The sequence below is a fragment of the Mastigoproctus giganteus genome, chromosome 3 (assembly GCF_048544385.1).
Source record: "Mastigoproctus giganteus isolate SK-2022 chromosome 3, ASM4854438v1, whole genome shotgun sequence".
Classification (NCBI taxonomy): domain Eukaryota; kingdom Metazoa; phylum Arthropoda; class Arachnida; order Uropygi; family Thelyphonidae; genus Mastigoproctus; species Mastigoproctus giganteus.
In genome coordinates this window covers 146396481-146416620 of record NC_143577.1, presented here as the reverse complement: position 1 = coordinate 146416620, position 20140 = coordinate 146396481, and the positions used below count along the sequence as shown (strand labels likewise).

The window sequence follows — 20140 nt, the reverse complement described above, 5'->3', positions numbered from 1 at the left end:
TTGGGCAGGATGGAGTTTGTCTTTGCAGGGGATATTCTAAGTTGATTTTGCTTTGCCCATTGTTGATGGGTGGACAGCACCCGGTTTGCCAATGTCTCCAGTTGTGCCCTTGAGTCTGCTGACACTATTAGTATGAGGTTGTCAGCAAAGGCCTGTGATTTTACCTCGTCAAGGTCTATAGCTAGGAAGGAGTCCATTACTACGTTCCACAGTAGTGGTCCAAGGACTGAACCTTGTGGACAGCTGTGAAATGTATTCTTGGAGAGGGTCGCATAGAGAGCAAGAATCCCGATGAATGTGTTTGTGAGGTAGCTCTTGATGAGGCTGTAGAGGTTGCCTGGGATCCCGGAAACCCAAAACCTTGCCAAGACGCTCGGCCACCAAACTGAGTCAAACGCCCAAGCAAAGTCCACAACAATCACTAGGAAATACTTCTTGGTGCATCTTCTTACTTATTCTTGTAGGTGCGTTAAGGCGCCCACGGCTGAGCGACCCTGACTGAAGCCAAATTGGTTGGGTGAGGCCAGGCCAGGCCAGGCCTGTAATAAAATTAGCATTAGCAAAGTCACATGATGCAAGAAAGCAAGCTTATATAGCATCGGCCAAAAAAAAAAAAAAAAAAAACTCTTATTTCACACATCCACTCGCTCCAAATGTTTGTCAAGTTCTGCCTCGAATCTATTTAAGCTATCAACTTCTATAATGACAGATGAAGTTTGTTCCACCAATCAACCACCCACTGGCTAAAGGCAAACTTCTGCACATCTATCCTACAACCATCTTTCCTCAATTTGAATTTATGCCTTCTCAGGCTCAGGCGATTATTCTGGGTAAGAGGAAGAATCCCATCTGCAATGAGCATGCTCAAACCATTCAAGGCTTTATACACCTCACAGGTGCCTAGTCTCCAGGCACTGTAATTTGCAAAACTTAAGCCTTTCTTCGTAAGAGCAAATCTTTGTTCCATTTACTAATCTTGCTGTCCTTCTCTGTACTCGTTCCAACAGCTCTACATCATTCTTAAAATGAGGCCTCCAGACCTGTATACAGTACTTAAGGTGTGGTCTGACCACTGCCTTATACAAGGGGATAATCACCTCCTTATCCCTGCTAGAAAAATTCCTGTATATCATTGACAAGACACCCTGAGCTACTCTTGCAGACCGTCTGCACTGCCCAGAAAACTTCATATCTGCCTGCACAATTACCCCCCCAGGTCCTTTTCATTCTCTACCACTTTCAGTGTGGTACCACAGAGTTCATACGTTACTCTGGGGTTACTGCTTCCCATATGTAGTACTTTACATTTGTCAATGTTAAACTTCATTTGCCACATCTCAGCCCATCTGCTTAACTTTTCTAGATCCTGTTGCAGCAGTGTACTGTCATTAGTGTCATTAACAAACCTGCCAACCTTCGTATCGTCTGCAAACTTGGACATTAAGCCTGATATACCATCATAAATATCATTTATAAATACAGAAAACAACAAAGGACCCAACACTGAGGGACTCCACTAATAACATTAGTCCACGAAGAGCAGTGTCCATTGATTACCACTCTGTCTTCTCCCACTCATCCATCCCTTTATCCATAGCAGCAATTTGCTCCAATGCCACATTGCCTCAATTTGTGCAGCAGTCTTCCATGTGCAACAGTATCAAAGGCTTTTCTAAGATCCAAATATATGATATCAAAATTATTCTTTGCATCCAGTTCCTTTGTGCCTACATTATAGTATCCAATCAAATTAGTCAGACAAGACTTCCCCTTAACAAACCCATGCTGTGTCTGAGCTATAACTGAAGTCTTGTCTAGATGATCCTGCAATGCTTCTTTAACCAGTGCCTCCATTAATTTTCCTGGACAGAAGTTAAACTCACAGGTCTATAATTACTTGTGTCAGCCTTTGATCCTCCTTTGTGAATTAGGGTCACATTTGCACATCTCCAGTCTATGAGTACCTCCCTTGAGTCCAAGGAACTCTCATAATTATGGCTAAGGGTTTGCTTACTTCCTTTGCTGCCTCCTTTAACATAACTGGATAGATCCCATCCAACCCAGGTGCCTTTCTTCAACAATTTCTTCTCCACTTTACTCTCAGTTATTACAAGATTATCTAGCTTACTGCCAGAGTTGAATACACCTCTGGCAATCCCCACCATGAATAACTCCTCATGTGCGTATGTCAATGCAAAATAATCATTTAGTTTGTTAGCTACCTGAGCAGGATCATCAATAGTTGAACCATCGATATCAAGTGGACCAATCTGATTCATCCCCTTCCTTCTAGAGTTTATACATAAGTAAAGAACTCTTTGCTGTTTTTCTTTGCATCTTTTGCCAAAGATTTCTCGTAATCTGCCTTCGCCTGCCTAACCTCCTTTGTAACTTGGTTATAGACCTGCTTATATCTATCATAGGCTTCTGTGTCACACGTTAATTTATATGTATCCCATGCATTTTCTTCTCTGTCACATGTCTAATTAGTTCATCTGACATCCATTTAGGCCTAAATCTTGAACAATATTTCTTTGTTGGTATGAAAAGCCTAGTGGATTTCAAGATTAATTCTTTGAATGCTTCCCATTTTGAATTTGCTATTGGTAACAATCATCAGTTGGTTCCACCGTATAGAATTTAAATACTGTCTCAGACCACCGTAATCACCTTTACGAAAGCAAAAACCCTTCCCTTTACCCTTGATGGTAGTTATCTCTTTGAGTAAATCCCACTTCAGCACACTGTGATCACTGTCACCTAGTGGTTCCTTTATCTGCAGATTCTTGATGCATGAAGAATCACTAGTGATAATTAGATCAAGAGTATTACTCCCTCTAGTTGCCTCCCGAACATGCTGATGTAGAAAACAATCATCCAATAAATCCACAAAAGCCTTGCTAGTGTGTTAATGACCAACCCACAAATTCCAGCCAATATCCGGGAAATTAAAATTCCGCATTATAAGACACTCTAATTTACTGGCCCACTCTATTTCTCTGCACAACTGCTCATTATACTCATCAGATTCATTAGGTCTATAACACACACCTACTCTCATTTTTCCTTTCCCAGTGCTTACACCAAATAGACCTCAACATTGCATTGTCCACCCACATCAATTGGATGCACTTCCTTAGCTTTAATGTTTCTTAACTAACACCATAACACATCCTCCCTTCCTGTCCTGTCTATCCTTTCTGTACACATTGTACTCTCCAAATTCCAGTTCTGCACTACTCATTTCTGTGTGACACCATGTCTCTGATATCCCAACAATATCTGCTTTTGATGTCTTGACTAGCACTTCAAGCTCATCAAATTTATTAACTATACTCCTAGCATTGGTGTACATGCAAGTATACATGCACCTGTTTCTACTCTTCCCTAACACCATAACACAGCCCATGTATTTACTTGTTGCACTTTGACTCCCAGCAGTCCTGGAAATTCCCATTGCCTTGCTTTTCAGGCTGCTGCTCAATTGCATTTCAATAGAAGTAGTGCAAGAATCACTTTTACCTCTGCCAGCGGATACTGTTAATCTATTAGTCCACGTATCCCCCCCCCCCAAGCTAACAGTTTTCTGACCCACTGTTGCTGTATTTGTCCATAGAAGAAGCATTTGAGTAGTTTACTTGCAAGTGTGAGAAGTGCGATCGGTCTGTACGAGTCTGGGAGTTGTGGTGGTTTGGTTGGATTTTTCAGAATTAGTTTGATGTTTTCTTTCTTCCATGAGGTCAGGAAGGTGCCAGAGTGAAGACAGAGGTTGAAGAGGTTGAGCAACAGTTCTCTAAAGTACTGGCATGGCTTAATTACTTCAAATACACCTTCCAACACTCGCTGACACTGGACATCGCATCATCACCATGTAACTCATCACCAGATTAACCTCTGCATTAAATTTCTGACATATTGGTCACTGGTGCATTTCATAGCCATCACTAAGATCATCCCCAACACCCTGTCCTAGTCTCCAATTTTTTCCATTGTAAATGCTCCCACTAACTCATTAATTTTTTGGATGCTGACTTCACAAAGTTGGCCACAAAGGCAGAGGATACAGACACAGAATTCTTCAGCATATCTTCCCTAACTAAAGTCCCACTGGTGTTTGCATTTGAAAATATATACATTTGTATGTAGCATGTAAATTCATATATATTGCTATTATTTTGTATTGCTGTTAGTTATATTGTGAGGCTGTAAATACTTTAAAATAAGTAATACAGGTTAAATGCATTTTAGGGCTAAAAGCCTCACTCAGCAAGAGGTTCTGCACTAACTTGTACGTCAGTAATACAGGTTACTAGTAAAAAACCATCAGCCATTTCATGATGATCCTGCATAAAAATATTATATATTATCACGATTTCAAAGTTACCTGTTTCTTTCCAAAAATTTTCTCCTTTTTTCATCAGGATCCTCTTCAGCTTCTCTTCTTCTCCTACTATTTAAAAAAAAAATGAAATAAGCTCTATAATTTATTTATAACAATAAGATGTAATACATAATTACTAATTTTACATTTGCATTTAAAATAAAATAACATACCTATTTTGATCTTTTCATAAGGAAATTGGCTGGAAAAAAAGTTAAGTATTTGTCACATTATGTGATTCATGGAAGTAGTTTACAAAAGTGAAGACAACAAAAAAAGTGTGTATGTAGTAAAAAAAAAAAAAAGGAGATATAGTAATAGTATGATGCAAAAATAAGAAGTTGCATGTATCAGAGTTAGTATATACTGAAAACTAACACAAAATATTTTCCTGTGTGATAACCGAAATACACTTAAAATTTATTTTTTTAAGCCTACAATAATATCAAAACATTATTGTAGGTTTACAGTGAATACATGCTATGATTAATCCTCTCATCCTGACGTTCACAAAGGTAAAATGGAAGTTAAGACTAGATTCTCAATGCTTTCCTATTGTAAAGTAAGAAAGTTGACTGATTTCTCATAGAATTTTTTAAGATCAAGGAAATTTATTAACAGTAAAGTTTCCAACCAGCCATATAATTTCAGTAAGCATAAGCTGTCAAGGATGTTTTTATCAAGTTCTGTTCAGCTGCCTACAGGTATGATTTGCAGACAATACAGTTGCCCAGCAGGTACATTTATCCAACATAATTATTATATGAATTCAATTTGATATCAGTACAGTGGCCTTGGGTACAATGATTTTCTGATTTCTAAGTTTCACTGATTTTACATTTTTCTTCTTGTTTGCTTATTTTGGCTTGATTAATTTTGTTTTCATGCTGCAAAATTTATATTTCTTTATACAGATATGCCACAATATAAGTCCATTAAAATTGGGTGTATTTATTAATAATCATACTATCCATCTATAAACAAAATTTCCTATTCTGTCCATTCAATGCACTATCACCATGTAAAACAATGACATTTACTGACGAATATCTAACATATTCCTATCCTGTGTCGTGATGGTGTTGGTTCCATTTCTGTTGCTCACATAATAAGAATATCTTGATTCCAGTGTTACTGTTTACTTAAATATTTGTTAGTTCTGTATTCACACAGTTGTAAACTTTTTACTTTCTACAAGCTGGATACTGGGTAATTGTAATACAGTAGAAAAATTTTTTGTGGGTAAAACAGGAGCTTTTTTGGAAAAAGTGAGAGGAAAGCAGGAGAGTTTCAAAGAAAGTAGGTGTTTTTTAAGAATTCAGATTTTGGGCATAAAATTAAATTTCACTGACAACATAAGCATTAGCATTAGCATTAGCATTAGTAGAGGCATACGATGCAAGAAAGCAAGCTTATTCAGCATCAGCCAAAAAAAAAAAAAAAAAAAAAAAACCCACTCCCATTTCACCCCTCCGTTCGTTCGAAATACCTGTCCAGTTGAGCTTTAAATTTGTTTAGGCTATCAACTTCAACAACAAGTGATGGAAGTCGGTTCCACCAACCAACCACCCGCTGGCCAAAGGCAAATTTCCGCACATCTATCCGACATCCGTCCTTCCTCAATTTGAATTTATGCCCTCTGAGGTGATTATTCTGAGAAAGATGAAGAATCCCATTGGCATTGAGCATGCTCAAACCATTCAAGGCCTTATACACCTCTATCAGATCACCTCGCCGGTGCCTAGTCTCCAGACTCTGTAATTTGCAAAACTTAAGCCTTTCTTCGTAAGAGCAACCCTTTGTTCCATTTACTAATCTTGTTGCCCTTCTCTGTACCCGTTCCAGCAGCTCTACATCCTTCTTGAAATGAGGCCTCCAGACCTGTATACAGTACTCAAGATGTGGCCTAACCATTGCCTTATACAAGGGAATAATCACCTCCTTATCCCTGCTAGAAAAATTCCTGTATATCATTGACAAGACACCATGAGCTACTCTTGCAGCTCGTCTGCACTGCTCAGAGAACTTCATATCTCCCTGCACAATTACCCCCAGGTCCTTTTCATTCTCCACCACTGTCAGTGCAGTACCGCAGAGTTGATACGTTGCTCTGGGGTTACTGTTTCCCATATGTAGTACTTTACATTTGTCAATGTTAAACTTCATTTGCCACCTCTCAGCCCATCTGTTCAACCTTTCCAGATCCTGTTGCAGCAGCATAGCGTCAGTAGTGTCCTTAACGACCCTGCCAACCTTTGTATCATCTGCAAACTTGGACATTAAACTTGATATCCCATCATCAATATCATTCATAAACACCGAAAACAACAACGGACCCAACACTGAACCTTGAGGAACTCCACTAATAACATTAGTCCACGTTGAGCAGTGTCCATTGATTACCACTCTCTGTCTTCTGCCACTCAACCATCCCCTTATCCATAGTAGCAATTTGCCTCCAATGCCACACTGCTCCAATTTGTGCAGCAGTCTTCCATGTGCAACAGTATCAAAAGCCTTTCTAAGATCCAAATATATAATATCAAAGTTATTCCCTGCATCCAGTTCTTTTGTGACTACATCATAGTATCCAATCAAATTGGTCAGGCAAGACCTGCCCTTAACAAAACCATGCTGCGTCTGAGCTATAACTGAATTCTTGTCTAGATGATCCTGCAGTGCTTCTTTAACCAGTGCCTCCATTAATTTACCTGGAACAGAAGTTAAACTAACAGGTCTATAATTACTTGTGTCAGCCTTTGATCCTCCTTTGTGAATTGGGGTTACATTTGCACATCTCCAGTCTATGGGTACCTCCCCTGAGTCCAAAGAAGCTCTCATAATTATGGCTAGGGGTTTGCATACTTCCTTTGCTGCCTCCTTTAATATAACTGGATAGATCCCATCCACCCCAGGTGCCTTTTTTATGTTTATCCTCAACAATCTCTCCTCCACTTTCCTCTCAGTTATTACAAAATCATCCAGCTCACTGCCAATGTTTACTTTACCTACATCATTCTCCTTCCTGAATAACTCCTCATGCGTGAATGTAGATGCAAAATACTCGTTTAGATTGTTAGCCACCTGAGCAGGATCCTCAACTGTTGAACCATCAATATCCAGTGGACCAATCTGATTCATCCCTTTCCTTCTCGAGTTCAAGTATGTAAAGAACTCTTTTCTGTTTTTCTTTGCATCCTTTGCCAAGGATTTTTCGTAGTCTGCCTTTGCCTGCCTAATCTCCTTTGTGACTTGGTTACAGACCAACTTATATCTATCATAGGCTTCCATGTCACCCATTAATTTATATGTATCCCATGCATTTTTCTTCTCTGCCACATGTCTCATTAGTTCATCTGACAACCATTTAGGCCTAAACCTTGAACAATATTTCTTAGTTGGTATGTAAAGCCTGGTAGCCTCCAAGATTAGTTCCTTGAATGCTTCCCATTTAGAGTTTGCTGTTGGTAACATCATCAGTTGGTCCCACTGTACAGAATTTAAATACTGTCTCAGACCATCATAGTCGCCTTTACGAAAACAAAAACCCTTCCCTTTACCTCTGATGGTAGTTACCTCCTTGAGTAAATCCCACTTCAACACACTGTGATCACTGCCACCTAGTGGTTCATTTATCTGCAGGTTCTTAATGCACGAAGAGTCACTACTGATAATCAGATCAAGAGTATTGCTCCCTCTTGTTGCCTCACGAACATGCTGATGTAGAAAACAATCATCCAATAAATCCACAAAAGCCTTGCTAGTGTGCGAGTGACCAACCCACAAATTCCAGTCAATATCTGGGAAATTAAAATCCCCCATTATAAGACTCTCTGATTTACTGGCCCACTCTATTTCCCTGTACAATATCTTATTATACTCATCAGAGTCATTAGGCCTATAGCACACTCCTACTCTCAATTTTGATTTCCCTATGCTTATGTCACACCAAACTGATTCGGCACTGCCCTGTCCATCGATGTCAACTGGCTTCACTTCCTTGGACTTTATGTGTTTCTTAATTAATAGCATAACCCCTCCTCCCCTCCTGTCCTGTCTATCCTTTCTATACACATTGTATTCCCCAAATTCCAGTTCCGCATTACTTATATCTGTGTGACACCACGTCTCTGATATCCCAACAATATCTGCCTTTGATGTTTTGAGCAATACCTCAAATTCATCAAATTTATTTACCAAACTCCTAGCATTGGTGTACACGCAGGTATACATGCACCTGTTTCTATTCTTTGCTACCCTAACGCAACCCATGTGTTTACTTGTACCGCAATGACTACCAGCAGTCTCTGAAATATCCTGCATCTTGTTTTTCAGACTTCTGCTCATATCAATAGAAGCAGTGCAAGAATCACTTCCACCTCTGCCAGTGGCTACTGTTAATCTATTAGTCCTTGTATCCCCCCCAACTAGCAGTTTTCCGACCCACCTAACACTGCCTCGACAGCATCAGCAAAAATTCTTGCACCCTTTCTATTTAAGTGTATCCCATCCCTGTAGAAGCAATCTCTCCTGTTAACAAGTACAGTCCAGGCTGAAAAAAATTCTACCCCTTGAGCCTTGCACAATCCCTCCAGGGCCGAATTGATCGACAAGGCTCTCATCATATACTCCCTCCTATCGTGTCTGGGCAGAATTGCAGACACTTTCAAGTTCAACCCTAATTCACGGCTTTTTTTCAGCAGTGACCTGTACTTGCTAAGTAATTCCGCCGGTCTCCTACTCTGAATATCATTCGTGCCAACGTGTACAACTATATCACCTTTTGTGCCCTTAAAAGATGATATCCGCTCTACAACGTCATCAACCTTTGCCCCTGGCAGACATACCCTGGTCCTATTCCACCTATCCTTTTTACAAAGCATGTTCCCCGTTTCCCTGACAATAGAGTCACCAACAACTACTAGTTCCTGTGGGACCAGCGCATTCTGCCTAGGGGGCTGCTTCTGTGTTGCCTGATGACCAAGTGCAAGCTCTGGCGTTGATGTGGGCAGCTGAGAGCTTGATGGGCCCCTCAATTTATTTCCTTCGAGGGCATCCACCCTGTCCTTCAAGCTCTCATAAAGGCCCATAACAACGCTGAGTTGTCGCCTGATTTCCTTGCACTCCTTACATCGTGCACACACAAAGACATCCCCCTTGGCAGTATCATGTCCCGTACCCAACTGCTCCGCAAACATCAAGCAAACAGTGCATTTTAATAGACTGTGATTCAGAGGGCAACTGGCCCCCTCAGTTCTCCCCTGAACCACAGCACTCCCATTAGCTTGAGCCTTTTGCTTTGCTGCTCTGGTTAGAGTCATGATTCCAATTTAATTCAATAAAATTAAAACAAAAATTAAATCCTTAAGTTATATTATATATATATATATATATTGTTTTTTTTTTTTTTTTTTTTTTCGGTATCTAGTGTTCCCTTTATACAACTTCCGTATCACGTGTAGCACTCTAGTTATGTATTAATTATTTGTTACGATTAAGTCGTTATATATATTTATAGAGTTAAAAATACAATTTAATTGACAATGAAGTTTATCAAGATTAATAGATTTACTGAATAATTGACAATATTATATTATGCACTATACTATACAAAGCTAATGCTATCGAATTCCGGATATGCTGTGTCGCGTTTCAGTAACGAGTGTTATCTACGAAGTCCCTTTATATAACTTCCGTATCAAGTTATGTATTAATTATTTATTTTTACTAATTATTTATGTTCCGTAACCTATGTGGTTATATGTATAGTTAAAAGTACAATTTAATTGCCAATGAAGTTCGACAAGATTAATAGATTTACTGATTAATGTTCACGTAACAATGGCGGCTGTCTATGAACGGTAAACACGTGTATTTGATACCCTTTCCGATACTAAGTAATACCTACAAATCTCTATCTAAGTTACTTTAACTTTAAGTACCGTAAATAGGAATATAAAGCTACTCTAGAAATAAGTTAATATGTCAATTTAAACTAATAAAGCAGAAAATAAATCAGAAAAAACTTCTCTGTTCCAGTAGCGGCAGAAAGGCACGTCCGTACAGGAAACTCTCGCCCTCAAGCCATCATCTTTAATATAAGCATTTTATATTAAAACACAGCCATAGTTTATTTGTACAGCATGCTTTTAAATATTAGCATTTCTAGGATATTTCTGTCTGTGAATCTCTGTTTGGATTATCTGTTAGACATCAACTGGTTATGATTTCTTTAAGACAGATACTGTTGCAGCATTTGCTCTCTTCAGAAATGAATTTTGTTCATAATAATGGCTCTGCTTTCTAGACTTGGCTCCAAGAACATTTCCAAAGCTTCACCACAAAGAGAAGACATGAACAGTTTTTGTTTTTCTAACTTGGTTGAATATTCTCTCACATTCAGCATTACTATGTGGAATTGCTAAAATGCCCAGCAAGACTTGGGAAAATTAGTTATATTTCAAGATTTTCCTTGTGCACTTGTCAGTTTCCAACCAAGGATCACTGTACATTAATTCTTTCTTCTTTCATAACAGTGTCTGGTAACTTCTCACAATGAAATAGAACTGGTATTGCAAAACACCTACTGCTACTACACCTACTTTCCAATACTTACTCAGTGTCATTTCTTTTTCTTCAATGACACTGAGTAAGTATTGGAAAACTAATTAATGTTTTAATTTTTTTAATTTGAATTTGCAATACATTAATTCAAGGTATTGCAAATTCAAAATTTGCAATACCTTGGTATTTATAAGAAAATTATTTTTCAATGGAAACTTGTGCACCAATGTACACATGCGGAAATAAAGTACTTCCTCAGTAAAAAAAAACTGAATCTTCTCCTCCTCTTGTTTAGACATCCATGACCTTTGCAGTAGAACTGCCTATGACTAAGTCAGAATCATCCTTCTGATTCTGTTTAGTTTGATATTATAATTTCAAAATGGAAGTGGAAAGTTTAAAAACTGTTAGTATAGCAAATTTACATATCATTCTTTAATATACTTAGGAGTGATCACCTCAGTGAATGGATGTGAAATACTCTGGATTTTCAAATATCAGTATAACATTTAAAAGAAACAAGAAAATTACTTTATTCGAACAAGAAGAGAACTGAACCGACTTTCTGCATGGCTAAGGATAACATATCTAGAGGTATCAGCTTGCTTAGACTAGAAGTATGCAATTAAAAAGTTTTTTTTCTTTTTTTTTTTTCTTGAGGGTTTCAAAATTTACCTTATTTCAAAATTTCCTTTAGATCATGAGTTCGATTCATATATGAGTCAATAGCTTTCACTAGTGGTTGCTTGCATTTTTCAATTTGATAAATCTGAAAAGTACTCATATAACTTTGTCATTACTTCTAACCTCTTCTTTAAATAGACTTTTCAGAGGTTGCCACTATTCTATCAGCTTACCTAAACAAGCTTGCCAATGTGTACACACATACTTCAAAACCTTTTTTACTTTAGTAAAAAAGTATTTTGAAGCATGAATTAATTAAACTGTCAGAATCTATCTTTACTTCTAGCACATTATAGATAGTAGTAAATGTCCATTAAATATTCATTCTTTCACAGGAAGTCAAGTTCCCTATTTTCAGCAAACAAATTAATGAGATGATGGGGGATAGCCAAATTCCACAAGATCTTTTAAATATCCTTGCTGCTCCACTTTTTAGGCTTGCCATAACAGAAGTATTATAACACTATGTGCTAGGCAGCTTTTTTTAAAGGAATTCTACATACTTTCAGGTTGTTTAGAAGATGATGCCCAGTACCCTACCCTGCAGAGACATTTTCCAATGCTGGCACTCAGATGGCACATTTTTCAAAGCCTTCCTTATTCTCTTCTTTCCATAATTTAACTAACAACTGCCTGCTGTTTTTGTTATTCTGCAACCTTTTTTTTTATTTTTTATTATTTTTTATTTTTTTTGCTATTGCACTATCAGGAAACATATGAGGGGTGTTCAATAAAGAATGACCATAATTATTTTTTCACAACATACTTTTATTAATTATCCATATTTTGATGGTCCTTTTCAAAGTAGTTCCCATTTGATCAAATGCACTTACTTCAAAAACAAGGTGGAAGACATTTTATGCCATGCATTTGAGAATCACCAGCAATGTCTTTCCAACTTCTTCTGATGACTAGAAAAGTTTCTCTTCCAGCTCCTTCTTCAATGTTGGAAATAAAAAAAAAAATAAATAAGGATCAGGAACACATATAATATTAATGTTGGCTAAGTATTCAATGACAATATGAGCAATATCAGCTCTCGCATTATCATGGTGTAGCATCCACCCACCTGCGTGCAGTTGTGGTTATTTGCAATGAATATGATCCAACAAAGTGTGCAGTAAAGTTCTGTAGTAAGGTTCTGTAACAGTTGTATAATGTGATACATACTGGTATACCATTCCTTGAATGTCACAAAAATGATAAAACCTTTCCAACTTTTGCTTTTTTTCAGTGTTGGCAATGATGGAGACTTCCAAACAGAGCTTTGTTGCTTACGCTCTGGGTCAAAATAATGAAGCTATGTCTCCTCCACCATTATTACCTTGTGCCGACCCTCATCATCTTCAGTAACCATCTGCTGCAGGTCCTGACAAACCTCCATGCAAACATTGCTGTTGCTCAGATGTGATTAGTCTTGGAATCCAGCATGCATAACCACACGTCATATGCAAATGGTCATGGAGAATACTATTGTGCTTCCTACCGATATTCTCAACATTTTTGCCAGTTGTCTTACTGTTATACAGCAAGGCAACTGGCAAAGATGCTTCACTCAGCAATCTCTCATGATTACAGAAGCAGTGTATATGGTTTCTGTGGTGACAGCAGTGGTTGGAGTTCCAGAAGTGCTTCTTTTTTTGTGATTGAATTACTTCCATCTTTAAACATTCTAAACCACCTGCAACTATATCATAACAAGTGTAGATTCACCATAAGCCTCTTTTAACATTTCATGTGCTTTAGCTGATGTTTTCTTGCTGAAGTTGAATCTACTCTTTGTAGTGGCTCTCCTAAAATGAATTTGGACAAGAAAGCAGAATCACCATCATTTTCACTGTGAATTGTTGGAGCTGAGAATGAAGGGGGCAGTGTGACAGCATGAAGGGGACAAGGGAACAGTGCTGAGGATGAAATGCTGTGGATATTACAGGATTTCCTGTAAACATTATGACCAGCAGCTTGATGCACTAATCAGATCCTGGCAAGTAATGATGCTGTTATTGTTATCATTCTACAAAGGATTGCTATTTTGAATGCAGCTGTATCTGGAAGTTTTGATGAATACCTTGCTTTTAAAGATGTTGATACCTTCAAGATTGATGTTCAACCTCTGGTTTTTATTTGTGGGCTGGGCCCAGAGCACATGTATAAAGAATAACTCTTTATATTTCTATTTGTCAATAGTAAGAATCCTATGACTAATTTTAATTATTTACTCACTTGTGCATAGCAGAATCTGATATGTGAACTAGTGATATTGTCCATCACTGCACATTCCATAATCAATCGACAAACTCCATTACAGCCTCGGTAAGAAAGTTCATAAACAAGGCCTTTTGCCTTCTTCATGGAGTGAGGGTTATTAGTTCCTGATCATTTGTTTGAGAGATGAAGTGCTGGAAAAAGTCTTGATGTTACAAGCCTTGTTGTTTTAAAAATTTGATTACTAATAACCAGAATCTAGAGATTGCTAATATGAAGCTGGTGGACTATCAGTGTTTTTTGTTGTTTTGTTTTTAGGAGCATTAGCAACTAAGGCCATATTGCTCCGGGAATATGCGGTGGTCATTCCCTGACCTTTCCGCATCCTCCGTATTTGGTGGTGATGGGCTCGAACCCCGGTCTAATCAAGAAACGTGTGCTACGCACTGTTGCTCCTTCCCACCTGACTACGGAGGCACCAGACTATCAGTGAGGTGTCACTGGTAATCCAACTGAAAAATCACATTGTGTTATGGAAATAAATGCCACTTCCATAAGCCAACAGCATTAAAACTGATTCTTCACATTCTTTCCATTAGTGATAAAATCTCTACATCAGTGAGGACTTTTAATGTCAAAGTCATCTTTTCCAGACCTCCATCCCTTAGTCAGGAACTTAAAAAATTGCCAACAAGGGTAATAGGAGGTCACGTTTATCAGTTTTTTTTTAATAAGGTTGTTTTGTTACTTAATAAATCATCTGCATATATAACCATTTCATTGTGAATATGTAGTTGTCAAATCTCCAGATTTATAAGGGAGATCTCACTTTTTGACAAGTTTTGACTCCTTTTCTGTCTCACCGTGACCGAAAAGGAGTCAATATTTTCTCCATCTTTGTCAAAAAAAGATAAAACTATGCTAAATTTGGAATTTTTAAATAATTCTACAAATGTCTGCTTATTTCATTAACAAATTGGCTGTCTGATGATGAGAGGTCAGGAGAATAAGGTGGATGCTGCAGATTTTCAAAGCCACACCTGATTGCAAAGTCTACTGTGAGAACAGCCTTGTAATCAAGTGCACTGTAGGCTAGGAGAAGACACCTTTGGATAGTTCCCCCATGTCTCTTCATCTTGATAGCCTCTCTTAACTTTTCCAGGTTTTTGTAGTATTCACTAGGGATGCTGTTGCCTTTAAGGTAATCCGTAAGAATAATACCTTTAGAGTCCCAGAACGCAAAACGATGATCTTGTTGGAAAACAGTTGAACCTTAAGTTTTTTTGGGGATTGATGAAGATGAATAGCTCATTTGATGTTTGTTCATTTGTTTTGTTTCTGGGCCCCCAGGAGCTTACTTCTGGTGAGTATGGGTTTGACACACCTAGGGACCTGAACTGGATGTCATCATCCTTCTCTTTCTTGGTGATTCCCTCTCTCTCTCTCTCTCTCTCTCTCTCTCTCTCTCTCTCTCTCTCACAGGGTAACTCAGGAATTTTTTTTTTTTTTTTTTTTTTTTTGCTCGTGCAGCAAAAGCCTCAGGCTTCCTTGCATCACATGGCTAGTAATAATAATAATAATAATAATAAGGAAGTACACAAACCTAAAACTGGAGATCAAAGAGATGTGGCATATGAAACAAGTAATGACCAACCCGATAATTGTGCCAACTACTGGTATGGCACCAAAGACCCTAACATAACATCCTAGCAGCAGTAGGTCTTCTAGAAAACACCTACAAGGAACTCCAGAAAGTCGCAATCTTAAATACCTGTAGGATAGTCAGAGAGTTCCTTGACCAACAGTAACACCAGAAATAACAACTACCCTGTGTACTTGGTAGCAATACCCATCATGGGATGGAATTCCCCAATCAGGGAGAAATAATAATAATAATCTGGTATTCATCCATCATCAAAATTCTGTCAAAAAAATCATCAACATTCTCTCTACAAAGTTCCAACAATTGTGCAAAACACTTTTTCCTGTGGAGCTTTTTGATGTGGCATCAACAACCTTAGAGCTGTTGGGCAGCCACCTTAGACATGTGCAGGAACTTGTGCATTATAGTGCACAAGTTCTCTTGTATTTATGGAACTAATAAAACAAACACATATATATTAACCTACAAGACTTAGTAGTATATATACAGTGTGTATATATATATATATATACACACTGTATATATACATATATAATCCCCAACTCCAATATTTCCTGATGAGAGTAAATACTCATTGACTGTACCTCATACAGAACATTGAAAATAAGTAAATTAATTTTTTTTAATAAAATGAAATAACTAATTATTTTGCAGTACTATAACATCAATTCAAACTAAACACTTACTCATTTTCTTGATCAATACTGTAGAAAGTGAAGCTGTAAAAATGCAAATAACTACAGTATTCAAATCTCACAAGTCAATTCAAATGACCAAATCACAACAGACTATAAACTTTTTATAGCAAGCACCACCAACTAAGTGGCAAGTATAATCCGACATGTAAAAAAAAACCCACAATCATTGTTATACTGAACATACCTTTCTTCACATTTGTAAGAAAAGGAAATAAAAATATCCTATGACATTTCATTGATATTTTATTCATTTTATGCTGAAAAGGGATCTGATTATAATAAGTTTTTCTAATATGGACCACAAAGAAAACTACTGTAACTGGTGATCCTGTTCTAGATATCAAACTTCCTATGAAACAAAATGATCATCCTTTCATTACCAAAACTCATATCTTGTAAAAACAGTTATGTCGGCTCTCCCCCCAACACACACACACACACACACACACACACACACACACACACACACACACACACACACACACACACACACACACACACACACAGTGGCATAACGTCCTTATCTCTGAATTTCAGTCCTGGCCTCACACTTCTCCAGTCATTCCTTAATTGGTATATTAACATCATCTCACATGCTAATAATGTAAAATTCTGTCCACATTTCTTCAGAAAGTCAGCTCTCACAAACATGCACTTAATGAAAAACTGTTTATTTTAATAAATTTTTTAGATTCGTTCAATCTGAGCATCAACCCTTAAAATGGTGACATTTCTATTTATTAACAGAAAAAAAGATTTTTGAATATTGAGTGAGATGAACATATGGATTTCAGTCATGAATATTCTAAATAGGCTGGGAATAGTGTTTGATTCACTTTATAATTCTAAATGCACACTGACACCCTGATACCCAAATTATAAAGAGTCTTCCGGCTGCTAAATCGGCAATTATTGCAAGTCACAGCTAACTGTATTTTACACATGCAGTTATAAGATTAATTTCTACATTCTATAATTCCATATGCAGAATACCGAGTTCTTTGATGGGCAAAGATCATTTAATAGACAAATATTTTCATACAGATGAAACTCTGATTTACAGAGTTCAGCAAGAAATTAAATTAAATTAATGAAAATAATGATTAAATTAAATTGAATGAAATGGCAAAGCTTAAGTAAATCAAGAATTTTGAATTCTTCATGAAGAATTCAAAAATTTAAAGGAATAAAATGAATAATCCAAAAGGCTGGCTTTCAAACGTCATCATCAGATTGTGCAGGCTTGTATTTAAAAGAAGCATTTTTGTACCTATGACAAGTGTTAATTTCACTCGGGAAAGTGAAAAAACTTGATGCAAGCATGAAAGACTTAACTTCCATTCTTGAAAAAATTCTGCAAGCACAGAAGTTAAGGAAAAGGAATTTTGCCAGAACTATTAAACTGTTAGAGCTTCGTACACCAATAACTCACCGACTTGTAGTTCAGTTACAATGACTGGTACCTGATAAACCTGCAGAGGATGGGCAGCAAAATGTAATAGAACTCAATGTTGATCAAGTTATGTTTTGGAATTGTTGAAACAGAGTCAGTGATAATATGCTTTAGTATCTGACACGGCAGTGGAACCAAATCAGATGCGTCTGACGCAAAAAGCATTAAAACCTTGTTAGCAGTGAATTAAATAAATGATATTGTTAATATCCATATGCTTCTGCATCATTGCCAATTAGCATACTGTCTAAAATATGGCTTCTAAGGATCCAATATAAATTAATCATTTCCTTTTGCAGTGAAGGTAAAGGAAGACAACACGAGAACAGAAGACAAATTACAAGAAACTTACCGAACAAACTGGTTTGCTGCTGCCGCAGTTTCTCTCTACATTCTTGGTAAACAGACAGTGCTTGTTATTGGTAGTGGCAGTAGGAGCCGAGAGTGATATACTGATTGATAAGTAGGTGTGATAAACAATGTACTGATTGGTGTGTGAACACAACAGATGATAACATCACAGCGGTAAGTGATTGATTGACATTATGATACGTATATATATAAAGAATCGCCAAAGGTAAAAAAAGCCAACACGAGAACCACAGGAAACTTTTTAGCTGTCAAACATGTTTCCCGGTACATCAGCTACTCCCCGAATGCTCGGTAAACAGATGGTGCGTGTTATCGGTAATGGCAGTAGAAGTCAATAACGATGTATTGATTAGTTTTTTCTCATTAATAAAAGTAGATTACTGGAGTTCATGAATCTAAACTCATGAGTGTAATTTACTTATGGGTACACCCTCCAGACTACCTCGGTCTTAGGGTGTTTATCCCCCCCCCAATGTTTTAACCGGACAGGAAAACGACTTCTACTGCAACTACCGATAACATGCACCATCGGGTTAAAACAGTGGGAAGGGGGGGGATAAACACCCTAAGACTGAGGCAGTCTAGAGGGTGTACCCATAAGTAAATTTCAGTCCACTTATGAACTCTAATAATCTGCTTTTAATAATAAGTAAAAACTAATCAATACATAGTTATCGACTTCTACTACTGATAACACACACCATCCATTTACCGAGAATGCAGGGAGAAGCTGCAGTACCAGGAAACACTTTTGACTGGTAAAAGTTTCCCGTGGTCTCATGTTGGCTTTCTTTACCTCGGCCAAAGAATCTTTCTTTCCTTTCATATTATTTCCTAACATAACCTTTAAAGTTAGGAAACCTAACCATAAAAATATACAAAGAAATCAGTAATATGTTTTTTTTAATAATGAAAACACTCATGAACTTCAATAATCTGCTTTTAATAATGAGAAAAAACTAATTATTTCATCGTCTGTCATGCCTATGTGTCAATCAATGTATCGTTCTCAACTTCTACTGCCACTATGATAACATGCACCATCTATTTACAGAGCATGCAGGAAGAAACTGCAGTAATGAAAAACCAGTCTGTAGAGCAGGTTTCCTGTAGTTTGCCGTGGTTCTCATGTTGACTTTCTTTACCTTAGCCCCTTTTGCAACAAATTAAATTTTTTTTTTTAAAGTAATCATCAAGACAGTTGAAAAATGAACAGTAAGCACACACATTCCAGAAACCTGAATCAAATTACATTTAAACTGAAGGTTTACAAATTATTGGCATATGAAGCTTTAGCCAATAAATGGCTCTAGCAAAATTCCTCTTCCAATATTCATTCACTTACCTGCAGAATTTTTGGAAGCTAAATCCCATCAAGTTGTGTGTGTGTTTGTTTCACATATTCCTTGGGTGAAACACACACACACACACACACACACACACACACACACACACACACACACACACACACACACACACACACACACACACACACACACACACACACCCCCTTAGGGTACTAAAACATTTCTGTACCTCACTGACAGTTTTAGACTAAATGAAGATGACATCCAGAACCAACCATTTTGGATCTTGATTTTATTGGTTCAAATGTTTTAATTTCATCAATCTTGACAAACTGATGCAATAAGCGAGAACTTTTCTCAATGAGTCTATAAATTTTAATTTCTAGTTTCAATTTTCATTTTAATTCTTCACATCAATCAAACCATGTGGATTAAATGGTTGGTCTGTACAGGTAGCCCTTGATTTACGTTGGGCTTAGGTTTCTGCAGGGACAGGCGCAAATGGAACCCTTTATATAATGGAGTCAATCGGAAATCACATGGTTAGATTCCAGGCACCAAAAATTTTACCTCCCACTTTGCATCAATTGTTTTATTTTATTAGCATTCTTCATAGTTGTAGTAATAGTCGATGGAGGCATATTCATATGCCCTACACACACTAGGGTGGCTTTCATCAGATTCTATCCTCCGAATATTGCACTAGGATTCAATTAACTACTTTTACCAGACATGGCATATCTTTATTCTATTAAAGTAAAAACTTTATAACACGATTTATTAATAGGACAGTTAATAAAAAAATGTTAACGT

At 37.4% G+C, this 20140-nt stretch overlaps 1 protein-coding gene across 3 annotated transcripts in view; it reads right to left on the bottom strand.

Moving 5' to 3' along the window:
- The window catches only part of LOC150088309 (cyclic AMP-dependent transcription factor ATF-2-like), a 237356-nt gene that overhangs the window by 35024 nt on the left and 182192 nt on the right, over positions 1-20140 (bottom strand). For 2 of the 3 annotated variants that reach the window (XM_090370702.1, XM_090370700.1), the window contains exon 11: positions 4385-4450. In XM_090370702.1, coding sequence (XP_090226828.1) covers positions 4385-4450 — 66 coding nt within the window. The remainder of the gene's footprint in view (positions 1-4384; positions 4451-20140) is intronic. The other variant, XM_090370701.1, reaches the window with a different exon arrangement.